The 17,245-nt window shown below is 37.6% G+C and overlaps 1 protein-coding gene across 4 annotated transcripts in view; it reads left to right on the top strand.

Annotated features, from left to right (window-relative positions):
- The window catches only part of DMD (dystrophin), an 895,878-nt gene that overhangs the window by 724,869 nt on the left and 153,764 nt on the right, over window positions 1-17,245 (top strand). For all 4 annotated transcript variants that reach the window (XR_010068066.1, XM_063305215.1, XM_063305211.1 and 1 more), the window contains one exon: window positions 16,255-16,427. Coding sequence is in view for 3 of the 4 variants with exons in the window: in XM_063305215.1 (XP_063161285.1) it covers window positions 16,255-16,427 (173 nt within the window). In the remaining variant the exon portion in view is untranslated. The remainder of the gene's footprint in view (window positions 1-16,254; window positions 16,428-17,245) is intronic.

Here is a 17,245-nt window from a genome sequence, read left to right as displayed (position 1 = left end):
ATGAACAGCCCTGGGTTCCACCATTTATTTTTCCACCTGGAAGTATGTTTTCTCATTCCATTTCTCCAACCAATATGGAGATATCTGGAACAAATGTCTGTCATATTATTTGCTGATTACACTAGGCAGAGTAGTTGGGAATTGTGGCAGAGTGCTGGAAAGCATTTGGCCTGAGAAATCAGAAAAAACACACACCAGGCATTTCTATAAAAATAAATGTATTTACAGAAAGCATAAAACATAAGCAGGTTTCCATATCCATAGGTGGATAGGCTCAAAAAGCTTCTTACATAAACATATTTACAAGCTCATGCATTCACACGCAGAGCTGGGAGAATGAGCTGCTGCTGCTGCTGCTGCTGCTGAAGCTAAAAACAGAAAACTAAAAAATTTTCTGGTGGCAAGCTTCCCCCCAGGCAAATCAGCAGCTTTATCTTATATGGTCATCCTTTTCACACCCAAACCTGGGGATACTTAAGTTTGACCTGTTCACCCTGCCAAAGTGATTTGTTACCATAGTAACTTAGTGGCTTGCTCCTTGCAAACAAACAAATACCAACAGAAATAATCAGATTGGTTAGGTTTGGGCCCTTTTGTTATAGTTGGGACAATAATGACTAATCCCAAAGAATCAGAAACAAGTGCTGGTTGATTAGTGTAGGTTAAAAGGATGGCTAAAACTGGTGCTTACCAATCTGTATTTCTCCTAATCAATTCTGGAAATATTTGGTTGCCTCCTGAGGCTTTGCCACATTTCAGTTGTAAAATTATTTTTTATATTTCAGTGGGCATGACTAAGGCCCAGTCTGTTAACAGTTCTGAAATGACGTCAAAAGTTCACCTAAAATCTTCATCATCTGTAAATAATTTATGGGACTACCCTAATAATCTGTCCCAATAAGGTAATCTGTACTTGCAATAACAGAACATTTTACCTGATTGCTTGAACTTGCTGCTAAAATAAGACTCTAAGCTTTCCTATGTTAATTTCTTTCTATTTCTTAGTGCCACACTGTCTTGGAGTTTTAGAGAGTCTGTGTTAGCTGATAATATTGGATTGTAATTGTATGTAATTGTAATTATATGCTGCTGTCTTGGTAGCAGCAATATTTTGATGTGTGATACTGGAATGTCCTGCTAACCTTTTAACTAGAAAAGGTCTTCCATACAATTTCTAATATATTTTATTGTCCCAACTATTATAATATGTATAATATTATATAATTCATGAATTATTTCTGATATATTTCTTACCATGACAGAGGAGAGAATTTCAAGTACTTGTTTACTATTTAAGATATCTATACAATGTTTCTCTAGTCCGTTTTGTCCTGATATGGCCATTTTTCAGTATCCCAGCATAAGGCCTTAAACTATCTCACAGTGTAAGATAGATATCTGATTCTATATACTACTAAATCTATATACTACTAAAGTTCTCATATCTGTTTGCCTGTTTGTAACCTTCAATTAGGCAAAATAGTGCATCATAGGACAACAGTTTTTTAAGCAAGCTATCTCAAATGGGCTAACATAAGGAACGCATCCCAAATCCAAAATCCAGTACCTATTACTCCCATGAGATTGAAATTTGGCAAAGTTGTAGCTGCTTCAGCACCACTATGCCTTCCAACTACACTTCCCAGAAACCCGTAGGTTGCTTAGGGCAAGGGAGGATGGGCAGGGCATATTCCTGCCATCTTTCCCATCTCCCTCTGGCCCCTGTGCCCATTTGGCTAGCAGCAAGGCCCAATGGGTTAGCAGCAGTTGGCTGCTTTGGAACCAAGGTTGAAAATTAAAATTTCTTAACAGTGGTGGTTGGTGAGAGAAGGATGAGGGAGTGACTTGGATGCCTGCTGGTGAGGTAGGGCTGGCTGTGGGGCACTTGCAGTCGATAGGTGAGCTCTCTTCCTCCATGGAAGGCCTTGGGGACACGCTAGGATGGGAAGTGGGGGTGCAGTTTTCCTTGTGGTCCATGGCTTTCTTTGTTCTCCCTCACCCCAACTAAGTGTCAGGCAGTTCCACAGGTCAGGCAAGGAGGAGGAGGAATGATTTCTGATGTTCCCTGCCAGCTTCCCACAGGCAAAGTCAATGGGGAAGCTGGCAGGAAGTTGGAAGTCACTCCCGCTCCCACTGCTTTTTTCTGCCCATGATCATTCTGTTTCTGTGTTTAGGTAAGGAAATATCTCTGAAAGGATGACACAATAGGTCACAGGTTGTGTAGTATCAAATAAAAGAGGGGACAATGATCACTGTCAGGCTTATCTCTCACTTTTCACCCTTCATTGATTTAATTAACTGCCTGAAAATAGTAACATAAACAATTATGGAGGATTGCTACCCAGACTGGAAGGTAAATGTCCTTGATGTATTCACCTTCTAGTACACCATTTAAAACACAAAGATCAGGGCTGTTCATCAATACATGTTTAGCAATGGCTGTGAAATCACCTTATACAAACTGACGCATTTCTGTTTGTAGTGTGCCTTTCCTATCAGCTCAGCTGATTCTGTGACAACTATAGCCGAAGACATTTCTGTAACTATCAACATAATAATTTCAGTGCTATTTCTAAAATTAGGAATGCTACTGCTAACATGATGCCGCTGTTGCCACTATTCTTCTTGAAAAGGATTCTGTTATCAACAAGACTAAGGGAAGCTCTTGGAAAAATAATGGTAAAAATAGGTCTGCATCACTGTTAGCAAATCACAGTCTTCTTTCACTGATGTTTGATACTACTAGAATACAGCTGCAGTTTACTTTAAACAATATTTTCCTTTTTTCTGAAATCTCTGAAATAGATAAATTGTCATATTATTCATTCATACATTTCTTCATTAGAAGTACATAAGAATACCGGCAGGCACCATAGTTCAAAATATAGTTACTTTGAAATATGTGATGCCACCAATTTTATCATATGGTTCACTCTCTCTCTACATATACATATACATATACATATACATATACATATACATATATCAATCAATCAATCAATCAATCGTATGGTCCACTCTAATCATAGTATGAATACGAAATGTAATGTTGATTGCTGAAACAAGTGTTTTTATTGCCTTCATAACTTTCTAGTTTTCTGATTTCAAGCCCTTTGTCCTAAGCGTACTGCTTCTTTTTTTTTCCCTCCCCCTTTAAGACCATCAGTCCTGAACCTGGCTCCTTAGATTAACTAATATATTTTTGTTCTCTGAAGTGTATATAATAAAGACAAAAAAGACTCAGTACTGTGGTTGGAAAAAAGTATGTGAGCAGTAGCAAATGGAGTGTAATGCAAGCAGGCATTGATTTTAACCTACGCTAATAAATTGTCAGTTCATGTTGTCAGTTTTAAATATGATCTGACAACAGTACAGTTTGCACAGGTAAAACTTCCAGCAACAGCACAAAAGTGTACAGCTAAAATGACAGAATTTTCCAAGTTCCTGCTGAGTTCTTTGTTTACTAGTATAGTAATAGCTAATCTATCTGTCCTGGAATCCCAGAAGCAAAATCAAAACAAGTGTACTTTAAATATATTTTTAACTTTCTGTTCTGATTTAATTTGATCAGATGCCTTTACCCCAAAACAGAAATTTGGGAAGACAATTGATGATCATATACCAAAGATATTATGGGTTACTAATTCACATTTATATCATATGTATTCATGAGTATGGATTTTGTGTGATATTAATAAAGGGAACGTATAAAAGCTGGAAGTAATATTCAAAATATTATCTGGAGATGGTAGCCATCCAGAATACATTGCTGGATTGACACATCACACATTATTTGATTAATAATACTTTGTTGATTAAATTACAATTGGATAGATTCTTTCACTTGTTAAGCCATGAACTATGGTTTATAAATAGCTATAGTTGGGTTTATACAGTATATTGAGTTGTAAAATCCAAGTAAATCCTATCATGGCTTAGCACAATCTATCAGCAAATCATTGGCTACAGATTTCAGATCTATTATACAATATGGATTTATAATCTCAAACTCTTTGAGTAGCAAGCCAGTGAAATGACTTACTGGACATTGTTTTTCATACATTTCATAGTCACGTTGTTAGACAATCTGAGATATCAGTGTTGTCTCTTGAACCTCCTTTGACTTAATTGCTAAACATTGATAACTGATTCCATGTATTCCAGGGTAAACAATACAAAAAACTGGTATCATAAGATCTAAAATAGTTAACATTGTTTTAAGAGGATTTTCTTTTTCTTTTTAAATTAAATTGTTTGCTTCAATCCACAATAATTAAAAAAACAGAAAATACTAGCCTGGCCCATGTTGTGACTTAGCTCAACCATTTTGTATCAATGTCCTAAACACTGCAGTAATTGGCCAGTTTTTCAATTTTTCAGGCAAATTTTCATGTGCATACATTATTCTCTTCCCCTCCCTTTTTTTGTAAAATGTACATTTTCTACTACCATTTACCTACCACACAGGTAAATTGTACCTGTCTCAATGTTATTGACTATTCCTTAAGATAAGCTGTTTCAAAATTCTTAATGGTTTTCTGCATGCATGTATTTCAGTTTCATTTACTGTACATGTTTGACAAGCCCAGATCAGTGTTTTCCACTGAATATTCTTGAACAAGCTACACAGAGAAATTTATTGGACAGAAGTTCATACAGAAGTTCAAGTTCACATACTTCTAGCCAAAGGTGGAAAGCAAAACATGCATTATTTGATACTGAGATGTCCGTGTGTGTGTGTATATTTGTATAAATTTCCATACTTTAGCCTTAAATCTAATTAGACCTGTGGCCATCCTAAAAATGTCCAGAAATTACTCAGTTGCAATTTCCTTTTCTTCCCTGCGTTCAGAAAATTTTCAACAGTTAAATTGATTTTATTTTTCTTGCAATTAATTAATTTTTCTTGCAATTAATTAATTTTTTCTTGCTTTATTTCCATCCATTTTTACACTGCTTGAATAAAATAGATTCTACATTAATATCAACTATTAACATATGCTTTATAATATTCATTAGTGTTACCCTATTAACATGAAAGCTATATGCCCTACCTTTGATTAATTACAAAAATACTGGTTTTAAGAAGGTTCAAATTCTCCTGCCATAAAGCAGACTTCAAATAATGCAACCGAACACACATTTTTATTTCTTAAGTGAGATTCTTTAAAATAATAACAGCATTAGCATTGGATCCCATCTGCTAAGGAACTAGTGGGAGCCAAGAGATGGGCTTTTTCTGCCATGGCTCCCACCTGTGGAACATCATTCCCCCCCAGCTGAGGTGAAACTGCCCCCATCCTTGATGTCCTTCCAGAAGTCCCTTAAAACCTGGTTATGTCAACAGGCTTGGGGGTCTAATGGAAATGGGGATTTAGAGATGGTTACATTGTGTGTAACATCTAATGCTCTCTCTACCTCTTTAGCTTTTTTAAAAAATATATAATAATATTCATGTTTTAATTCTAGAGTGCTTTTGTAATTACTGTTTTTATGGTTTTATTGTACACTGCCCAGAGTCATGTTTCTGTGAGATGGGCAACATATAAATATGATAAATAAATAAATACATAAATACATAAATACATAATTTTCTATACTAACCAAGCATAGAACAAAATCATTTTTTTTATTTGAATAGGCTCAATATATCTGAAGCAAACATGGTATGAAGTCATTTGGTAGTAAACTTACTTTATACAATATTAATTGCCAATTTTGTTGTTTAAAAAGAAAGTACTCCATATATTAATATATTGAGCAGTCTTCTTTAAAAAGAAGCTCCGGTGTCTGAAGTTGTGTTTCTCTTAAATATGGCAAGCCACAGGCAAGGCAAGGTTTTGAGTTAATAATATTCAAGAACCCTCTCAGCAGTTGTACTTCCTTGATTTAGCTCCTGCTGTGGTGATTCTCTTTTTATTAACTTTGCAATTATAGAGCACAGCTAAACTCAAAAGTACTTCAAGCTGAGTCTTTTATATACTATCCGTTGTTCATCAGCAATCTTAGAGGCCTGAAATGTAGTCAATTCCAAATTCCTTCCAACAATATTTATTACTGTAATATTGGACTGCATAATTAATTTAACAAAATGCTCTCTCTATATATATATATATATACATACACAAACAGACTGTTTATAATAATTTTAAAAGTATATTATGAAAAAAAGAATAAATTAGAAATTAGTAGGCCTTTATATTTTGTGAGTTTTTCTATACGTTTTCTTGTGTAAATCAATAGTTAAGTCATCAGTTTAAATGTTTTATTCGAAGTCTTTGTTGTTTATTCATTCAGTCGCTTCCGACTCTTCGTGACTTCATGGACCAGCCCACGCCAGAGCTTCCTGTCGGTTGTCAACACCCCCAGCTCCCCCAGGGATGAGTCCGTCACCTCTAACATATCATCCATCCACCTTGCCCTTGGTCGGCCCCTCTTCTTTTTGCCCTCCACTCTCCCTAGCATCAGCATCTTCTCCAGGGTGTCCTGTCTTCTCATTATGTGGCCAAAGTATTTCAGTTTGGCCTTTAATATCATTCCCTCAAGTGAGCAGTCTGGCTTAATTTCCTGGAGGATGGACTGGTTTGATCTTCTTGCAGTCCAAGGCACTCTCAGAATTTTCCTCCAACACCACAGTTCAAAAGCATCGATCTTCCTTCTCTCAGCCTTCCTTATGGTCCAGCTCTCACAGCCATGTTACTACGGGGAACACCATTGCTTTAACCATGCGGACCTTTGTTGTCAGTGTGATGTCTCTGCTCTTAACTATTTTATCAAGATTGGTCATTGCTCTTCTCCCAAGGATTAAGCGTCTTCTGATTTCCTGACTGCAGTCAGCATCTGCAGTAATCTTCGCACATAGAAATACAAAGTCTTTCACTGCTTCTACATTTTCTCCCTCTATTTGCCAGTTATCAATCAAGCTGGTTGCCATAATCTGGGTTTTTTTGAGGTTTAGCTGCAAGCCAGCTTTTGCACTTTCTTCTTTCACCTTCATCATAAGGCTCCTCAGTTCCTCTTAGCTTTCAGCCATCAAAGTGGTATCATCTGCATATCTGAGATTGTTAATGTTTCTTCCAGCAATTTTAACTCCAGCCTTGGATTCCTCAAGCCCAGCATGTCGCATGATGTGTTCTGCATACAAGTTGAATAGGTAGGGGAGAGTATACAGCCCTGCCATACCCCTTTCCCAATCTTAAACCAGTCCGTTGTTCCGTGGTCTGTTCTTACTGTTGCTGCTTGGTCGTTATACAGATTCTTCAGGAGGCAGACAAGATGACTTGGTATCCCCATACCACTAAGAACTTGCCACAATTTGTTATGGTCCACACAGTCAAAGGCTTTAGAATAGTCAATAAAACAGAAATAGATGTTTTTCTGAAACTGCCTGGCCTTTTCCATTATCCATCGGATATTGGCAATTTGGTTCCTAGTTCCTCTGCCTTTTCTAAACCCAGCTTGTACATCTGGCAATTCTCGCTCCATGAATTGCTGAAGTCTACCTTGCAGGATCTTGAGCATTACCTTACTGGCATGTGAAATGAGTGCCACTGTTTGATAGTTTGAACGTTCTTTAGTGTTTCCCTTTTTTGGTATGGGGATATAAGTTGATGTTTTCCACTCTGATGGCCATTCTTGTGTTTTCCAAATTTGCTGGCATATAGCATGCATTACCTTGACAGCATCATCTCGCAAGATTTTGAACAGTTCAGCTGGGATACTGTCGTCTCCTGCTGCCTTGTTATTAGCAATGCTTTTCAAGGCCCATTCAACCTCACTCTTCAGGATGTCTGGCTCTAACTCACTGACCACACCATCAAAGCTATCCCCGATATTGTTATCCTTCCTATACAGGTCTTCTGTATATTCTTGCCACCTTTTCTTGATCTCTTCTTCTTCTGTTAGGTCCTTGCCATCTTTGTTCTTGATCATACCCATTTTTGCCTGGAATTTACCTCCGATGTTTCTAATTTTCTGGAAGAGGTCTCTTGTCCTTCCTAGTCTATTGTCTGCTTCCACTTCCGCGCATTGCTTGTTTAAAAATAATTCCTTATCTCTTCTGGCTAACCTCTGGAATTTTGCATTGAATTGGGTATATCTCCCCCTATCACTGTTGCCTTTTGCTTTCCTTCTTTCTTGGGCTACTTCTAGTGTCTCAGCAAACAGCCATTTTGCCTTCTTGGTTTTCTCTTTCTTTGGGATGTATTTTGTTGCCGCCTCCTGAACAATGTTGCGGACTTCTGTCCATAGTTGTTCTGGGACCCTATCTACTAAGTCCAGCCCCTTAAATCTATTCTTCACCTCCACTGCATATTCCTTAGGAATATTAGTGAGCTCATATCTAGCTGATCTTTGGGTCTTCCCTAATCATTTTGGTCTGATCCTAAATTGTGCAATAAGAAGTTCGTGATCAGAACTACAGTCAGCTCCAGGACTTGTTTTTACCAACTGTATAGATGTCCACCACCTCTGGCTGCAAAGGATGTAGTCAATCTGATTTCGGTGTTGTCCATCTGGTGATGTCCATGTATAAAGCTGTCTCTTAGGTTGCTGGAAGAGGGTGTTTGTTATGCACATTGAGTTGTCTTGGCAAAATTCTATCAGCCTGTGTCCTGCTTCGTTTTGTTCTCCCAGGCCATGCTTACCTGTAATTCCAGGTGTCATTTGACTGCCCACCTTAGCATTCTAGTCTCCCGTGATGAAAATAACATCTCTTTTAGGCGTGTCGTCCAGTAGGTGCTGCAGATCCTCATAGAACTGCTCTACTTCAGCTTCTTCAGCATCTGTGCTTGGGGTGTATATTTGGATCTCTGTGATGTTAAATGGCTTGCCCTGAATTTGAATTGAGATCATTCTATCATTTTTTGGATTGTATCCAAGCACTGCTTTAGCCACTTTACTATTAATTATGAAGGCTACTCCATTTCTTCTGTAGTCCTCTCATCCACAGATGTGAAGTGGCCCATTCCAGTCCATTTCAGTTCACTGACGCCCAAAATGTCTATCTTTAATCTTGTCATCTCACCAGTAACCACATCCAATTTGCCCTGGCTGATAGATCTTACATTCCAGGTTCCAATGGTGTGTTGATCCTTAGAACATCGGATTCGCCGTTCACCACCAGCACTGTCGGCCACTAGCAGTCCTTTCGGCTTTGAGCTAGCTGCGTCATCACGTCTGGGGCTAGTTGAACTCATCCTTTGTTCCTCCCCAGTAGCATTTTGACCATCTTCCAATGGTATACTGACATATCTCTGGTTGTACTGATCCATTTAGTTTTCACGGCAAGAATACTGGGGTGGGTTGCCATTATCTTCCCCATGGATCGCATTTGTCTGACCTCTCTGTCATGACCTTCCCATCTTGGGTGTCCCTTCACGGTTTAGCTCATGGCATCATTGAGGTGCTCAAGCTCCAGCACCACGACAAGGTAACGATCCTTTGCTGAAGATTCGAAGTCTTATGTTTCATTAAAGTCAGTATCTTTAGATGGAAAAACAATTCACAGAAAGCTTCCAGGAAGAATTCTATTTTCAATATTGACTAACAACTTATTTTCATGAAATAAATCTGAGCTATGTCTGAGAGGTTCAATAGACAGCTTTTTTATTATTATTTCTACCTCTTGCTGACAATTCAGTTATGAAAAGAGATAAAGGCTATCAGATCTGGGTTGCAGAAATCTGAACATGCAGGAGAAATTCATAAAACTAATTATTTACTGCCATTTAGCAGCCATCAAGATTTTTGCAGTCTGGGATCTGGGGGCATGAAGATACCTAATTGTAAAATGTGCATAATGCCCTCATATTAGTTTACAATTCGGCTAGAATGGATAAATAGAGACAAGTTGTCTTTGAACACAAATGATTCTCATATACCAGTATAAAATGACACCCTGGCTTCAAAATCTGTTTTGTCTCATAAAACAAACATTTACGAAACAGTGTACAGTCCTCACTCTCTGGTAGGTATGCTTAAACTATACTTTTAGGATTTTTTAAAAAGTTTGATGTTCATGAAATAACAAAAATCACAGATAGTTTAGACATATTCAAATGACGCAGTCCTCTCAGACAAAGCTTTTAATAATTTGATCACTTTTTAAATTATAACAGCCATCAAATATTGTTTATGCAATTTATATCATTATTTATATTTATGTTTTGCTTCTCTCCTATCTTCATTGGTATGAGTGGGGAGATTAGTTTATGATTACAATGTTCCATGTTTTTCCTGTAAATAAGAGAAATAAATATGAAAAATAAACCATTTAAGAATAATGTGATTCCTGAATTGAACATGATTCTTTTCTTTTGTAGCAAAAGAAGTAAGATAAGAATTTATGACTTACCAGAAATGCTAATATTCCATTTGATATCATGGTTGATTGTCAGTCTGAATATTTATAAAGCATAATGGACTTTATAACCATTATAAAACCCCAAATTTTAGTATGATTAACTGTGAAACAATGCATTTAAAAGCAAATATATTTCATAACAGATTTTCAGCCTATCACTTATACATGACATAGCTGATATATTTTCTATGAAAAGGTACATCATATGTTTTTTATAAACTGAGGGAAAAATTGTGGAATATCACAAATGCTTCAGATCTTTTCTTGGTTATGAAGAGATCAACACAACAAAATGAAAGTGACATAACAAATTTTTGCTGCCAAGATAAGCCTCTGGCATGTGCACTTTTCATTACAATCAGCAATCCAGAAACCTTAGCAAGTAAAGCATTGTTTTTATTTTAAACAATTATCCCGAACTGTGTATTTACCTTCAAAACTCTTGTATTCATTCCCAAGTGAATAGATTTGTATACTGAGTTGAATGGGTTTGTATACTGAATGTAAATAGAACTCATATTTTAGATTACCTAAAACAAAACTTTCCCTTTTTAGAGAAGATTGCTGAAAAGGTGGTCAGGCTGCGGCTTCCAAGGGTCCTGGAAGAAATGGGTTACCTATATCCTTTTCAGTCAGGTTTCAGTGACAGCACTGATCATACTTGTTGATAACCTCTGGCAAACTTGGGACTGGTGGTCCAACTTTCATTGCTCTCCTTGATATCGCAGCACTTTCAATACCATCAGTCAAATTATCCTTCTGGACCGCCCACAGATATGGGAATAGGAAACACAGTGTTGTGGTAGTTCTGTTTTCTCTGTGGTCATTTTATCTCAGTGTTGTCAGGAAGGGAGAGGTCAAGCTCAAAGTCTCTGAATACAGGATGGCTTAGGGATTTATTCTCTCCCTACTCTTATTTAACATCTACATGAGTTAAATGGTGAGATTATCTATCAGTTCTGATTCGGGTATCATCTGTTGATGCTGCTGCTATATAACTTGACCCTGGACCAACCAAGTGATGCTGACGAAGTCCTGTCCCAGTATCTGGATGGGGAAGAGCAGATTCTGGCTCAGCCCTAGCAAGATCAAATGGCTGTGGGCATTTGGACCACCTAGTCCCCAAGATTGTCCACCTTTAGTCCTAGGTTGCACTTCCCTGTTTAGAACTGGTGCATTATCTGGGAGTTTTCCTAGAGTCACAGCTCCTGCTTGAGGAACAGGTAGCAGTTGTGGCCAAGAAAGTCTTTGCACAGAATTACCTTGTGCACCAGTTGCACTTGTTCTTGTATTGGGAAGCCCTTCAGACATTCACACCTTACCTCACATGACAATTATTACAATGTGTTCTCCGTGGGGCTGCCATTCAAGATCACTTGGAACCCACAACTCGTCCAGAGTGCAGTATCACAGGCAGTTATGGGCATAACACAATATCTCCATGTAACCTATGAGCTACATTAATTACCAATTGTTTCACAGTACAATTTGGATGGTTCTGGTTATCACCTATAAAGACTGTAATGGCATAGGGCTTGGCTAACTGAGGAACTGGCTGTCTCCTATAGTTTCTGCCTGTCCTGGACAATCAAGACATACTGTAGTTGGGATGCTTTAGATCCCATTGATTAAACAATGTCATCAAATGGGACCCAGGAATTAGGCCTCCTTTGTTGTAACACCTGCCTTCTGGAACAGCCTTAAACAAGAGATTTGTACATTCCTATCCTAATCTCATTAAACAGATCTTAAAAATCTGGCTTCCCTTCCCCCCCCAGCCTTGGGCTAGAAGTGTGAGAGGTCTCTAATGGGAATGTTTTGTCTTTAGGTTCAGTGTTTTATTTTTATTACTGGACATTTATCATTTTTATTTCTTACATTGGTTCAACTGTTTTTATTATTGTAGGCCTCCCAGAGTCCTGATAGAATTAGGTGGCCTTATAAATTTGACAAATGAATAAATAAATAAATGTAATCTACTCTTTCAAAAGCATATCCATATAATTGTTGAATTTCTGCATCATAGGATTTGATGTAGAAAGTCACACAACTTTTTTTCTAGAAAGTTGGGAAGCAAAGCATTGGAAGAAATGCAATAACCTTATAAACAAAAGATTAGAGTCAAGTGTTCACTGTATTTAAATCACACCTGATAACGTTCACCTGGTTCTGAATATATCAAGGTATCATATATGTATTTATTCCTAAAAAGTTTATCAGTAAAATATGGACCAGTTTCACAGAGAATATAAATTTCCGCTGCTCCGCAAGCTGCGTTGGGTGCCAGTTTGCTTCCCGGTCCAATTCAAGGTGTTGGTTATCACCTTTAAAGCCCTACATGGCATGGGTCCAGGTTACCTGAGGGACCGTTTCATCCCCATTACATCAACCCGTCCCATCTGTTCATGCAGAGAGGGCATGCTGAGGACCCTGTCTGCACAAGAACTCCATCTGGTGGGATCCAGGAGGTTGGCCTTCTCTGCAGCAGCTCCCACCCTTTGGAACATCCTTCCCCTGGAAATGCAGTTAGCCCCCTCCCTCCTGGACTTCAGGAAACAGCTGAAAACAAAACCTGGTTTTGTCACCATGCTTGGAGTGGGGAGAGGAACAGCCATTCCTGGGGCTGGTTAGTTCCCTAGCCCTGCAGGGACCAGCCTTATCCCTTATGGTCTGAATTTGATCTGCCCTTATTTGGATTTTATTGTATTTTATATTTATTGAAATATTAGTATTGTTTATAATTTTATTGAATTTTAAATTGTTTTTACTGTGAGCCGCCCAGGGTCCCCCGAGTGGGGGAGATGGGTGGTGATAAAAATATGATAAATAAATAAATATAAATAAATAAATAAATAAATAATTTAATACAGAATGAAATTGTTAATAAGACAACACTACAGATTTATCTTGAATGTTATTTTAATGTGACCTCTGAGATTTTTGCCAGAGGAAAAGAAATCCAAAATTGGGGGGGGGGAATAAAAATTTATGGAGTTCACAGATAAATGTAGATAATTGGATTATCATCATTATCATCATCATCCTCATCATCATCATTTGTATGCCGCCTGACTCCCAATGACTCTGGGTGGCTCACAATGATCAAAACAAAGAAAATACAATAAAACCAATAAAAGGAAAAAAAGATAAAAGATGGCAAAAAATGACAGACCGTACAATTATGCTTTGATTATGTATCATCCATATTTTATTGATACCCATTACCCAGTGCTTTTTGAAGTACAGTTAAACTTTCATACTGTTTTGCTTCCAGAAACAGAGAAATATGGTAGAGTAATATGGTAGAGAACCAGTTTGGTGTAGTGGTTAAGGTATCAGTCTAGAAACCGGGAGATCATGGGTCCTAGTTTTCCCTTAGGCACAAAGCCAGTTAGGTGACTGGCCAGTCACTCTCTCTCAGCCATAGGAAGGATGCAATGATAAACCACTTCCGAAAAACCTTGCCAAGAAAACTGCAGGGACTTGTCCAGGCAGTCTCTGAGAATCGGACACGATTGAACAGATAAAAATAAATAAATAACAAGTCACATAATAATAACAGTAGTATTTAATATCCAGGAGATTCCAGCCATTGTCATGTTAGCCCGAGGTATTCAGCCTACTGATCTGCAAAGTTACACTATTTTTCATTAAGGGCGTGATCAGAAAATAGCCTGGAATTAAGTGTCACCATAGAAGGCAGGAGTGAAATCTAGTCCTTGAAGTCAGATAAGAGGGAAAAGGAAGCAAGACAGACCAAAGTTCAAAAGAACAAAATTGCTCTGGTTTCCTTAAAGTGAGAAGGAAAGTGTGAATTTTTGGCTAAGATCACAGATTAATGGAAGCATGATATTGAATTAAAATAAAACTTTTCTGCCACCATGTCCAAGCTACCAGGTATTGAATATGCCCCAAAGATAACTTGAAAATTGCATGGGTTTGTTAGATTTACTTTTGTAATGGAAGCAGATTGTTTGTTGCTGTTGTTGTTATTTAATATGAGTATGTGTAGGAATGCGTGCATTTGAGCTAATATGTCTGAAACTATGCATGTGAACCAGGATATGTATACCTTTGTGTGAATGATTATTTATGTAAAAATATGTAAAAATAATTATGGAGTAGGAAGTAAGCAATGTCTTGGTTTTTCTCCAGTTGGGACTCGTGCAGTCAGTTAAATTGATATGGCTTATAAATGCTGTTAAATAAATAAAAAAATAAATCACTTTTTACTGTCTGCTTTTAAATATATGCCTGTTCTCAGTAAATTTTATGAGCATCAGTACAGTAGAAGGGGGAAAAAAATCTGTAATCATGACTGAGCTACCAAAGTACCCATCTATTTGGTACATCCATGTATTCCCAGATTTGGCAAATGCACTGTGTGTATTTGTGTGACCGTTATGTTATTGTTGTAAAATATCAGGAATTGTATTGTAACAGCAATGACATGAAAGTGTGTGTTTTCTAGAATGGATGAAAAGAAAATACTAGCTTTGTTCTTAAAACTGAGGTAGAGAATGACCATCTAGAGAGGGGAGGGTCTAAGACTGTGTTTCTCAAACTTGGCAACTTGAAGATGTGTGGACTTCAACTCCTAGAATTCTTCAGCCAGCTTGTTTGATAAACACTGGTCTAAGACTATGAAGTGCAAATTCACCAAGCAGCACCACTAGTCAGATATCCTGGAAAATATATACTTATTGAGAACACTAGGGATAGTGCAATAAAGCAAATTATCATTAATTCAGGACAATTCATTGGCATGATAGCTTCAACCTTCAGCTGCTATCGGCTACTTTGAAATAAATCCTTTTTACTATTTGTACATAAAAATTTGTGTAAAAGATAATCCTAATGAGGAGACAGCATTGGCTTCAGAATAAAATCTATATGTTGATGTGGCTAAAATATACTGCTCCAACTGCAAAGAGGAGGACAGATAATACACAAAGAATCCATTCAGGATGTAGGCAGAAAAGAATGCTAGCAACAAGCAGTCAGCTCTCTAAAGAATGTTCCATTGGCAGTTACTGCCTTCCGAAAAATGAGTGGGACACATGAATCTTTAAAAGTTTCTGGCCTGCATTTCCACAGCGATAAGGAAAGTTGGCAGTTCCACATAAGCTGCCAGTTTTGTATTCTGGGTCCCTTTACTGTTCTCCATTCCTCCTACAGACACGGCCTGGCTGATATTTTGACACAGTACAAAGTGGCTGTTTATTACAGTTGAGTGTTGTGGCCTGTAATCTGAAATGCATTCTGTCCATGGAATTTAACTGAACTTGGCATTTTAAAGCTCGTTGTTGCAGTGGCTTATTTTTCCTGCGATTTCAGTGCTGCAAGACGTGCTGAAGCCTCTGCTTCACGTTGAAAATGTTACACAGGAAGACATACCATGTAAAGGTTAGATTGGCTGTGATCTTGATGTTTAATTGTAACCAGCAAAGTGACAGAGAAAGTTTTTTGTCTTTTTGGCACATGCTATAGTATGATTGTGACGCTTCATACTTCTGGATGTTTTTAAAATGTATGGACTTCCCATGTCGTCAGTCATTGTGACTAGCATGATAATGAAGTACAACATAGCATATAGAATAAATGTACTAGCAAATTGTATTAAAATATTCAGTACAATTTGTATTCATGTTGGGAACAAATTCTGGAATAATTAACACTTCAACTTTCAACTGGTCTTGAACTAGCATTGTTCCCATTTGAATATTGCAATAGAAAAATCACTGATTTAACCAATTCAGGTAAAAACCTTTAAGAAGTCACAAGACCAACCTTTCAGCAATTTCATGTATTTTTCTAATTACTAAAAACGTTTGTTGACGAAGCTCACACAAATGCCAAAGTTCATATGTTTGTTTTATGTTTCTTTATAGGAGCTTCAAAAAGAAATTGAAACCCATACAGATATCTTCCATAGCCTGGATGAAAATGGACAAAAAATCTTGAGATCCCTTGAAGGCTCTGATGATGCTGCCTTGTTGCAGAGACGCCTGGATAACGTGAACTTCCGATGGAGTGAACTTCGGAAGAAATCTTTAAATATTAGGTAGGTCTAAAATAGCAACAGTTGGGAGGCAGAAACTGAAATTCCTATGAAAGAAGAAGTATTCTTGGCAATCCACCCACCTACATAACCCTCAGTCCACATGTACCATTAGCCTTTTTATTCTAATTTGACTAAAAGGGCTGGGCTTGCCACAATCTAGGCAATGGCAAAAATTGAATTACTCCAGAAAGATCATTCATTTTCTGTTTATGACAGGGTTTTAGGAAGCAAGGAGTTGATAACTTCCTATAAACATTTGCATAAAAAGATATGAATGCTGCTCACCTGGTCACCATGTTTTTGCTGAAATATATTGCTTTATTCCAGTAACTGTGGTTCTGTACACTGTAATAAGTAAACTTAGAGCCCATGCTTCAAACTTTATTCCATAATTAAGCATGGGGTTGTCATTTAGCCATCCTACAAAACGTGATACTATAGAAAGGTAAAGCAGTATGGTTGCCAGATGCGCAGCTGCAGTTATTGAAGGAGTAACTGCTTTCCTGTAAAAAAAGGAAGAGGAACCCATCTATTTGGGAATTAAAGCAAGTTTCAGAAGAAACTCAGCACACATGATGTTCTTGCCCCTATATATACTTCAATCATGCCTGATCATGTTGGAATTTATATATAAGAAATCTGCATAGAGCTGGGAATGGTATTTACTTACAATAGCTATAATTTGGTGAACCAACAAAAATATGAGGAAAGCTTTGCAGTGTGGAACTTGCAAGTAAGTGTGCCTTAATTTTTGATATATGCAAGATTAAGATACAGTTTTGGGGTGAGAAGACAGGTGATGTCTTCTTGGGGAGAAG

The sequence above is a fragment of the Candoia aspera genome, chromosome 5, assembly GCF_035149785.1.
Source record: "Candoia aspera isolate rCanAsp1 chromosome 5, rCanAsp1.hap2, whole genome shotgun sequence".
In the NCBI taxonomy this organism is placed as follows: Eukaryota; Metazoa; Chordata; class Lepidosauria; order Squamata; family Boidae; genus Candoia; species Candoia aspera.
The sequence above is the reverse complement of the archived record's forward strand: the minus strand, read 5'-3'. Positions and strand labels throughout refer to the sequence as shown.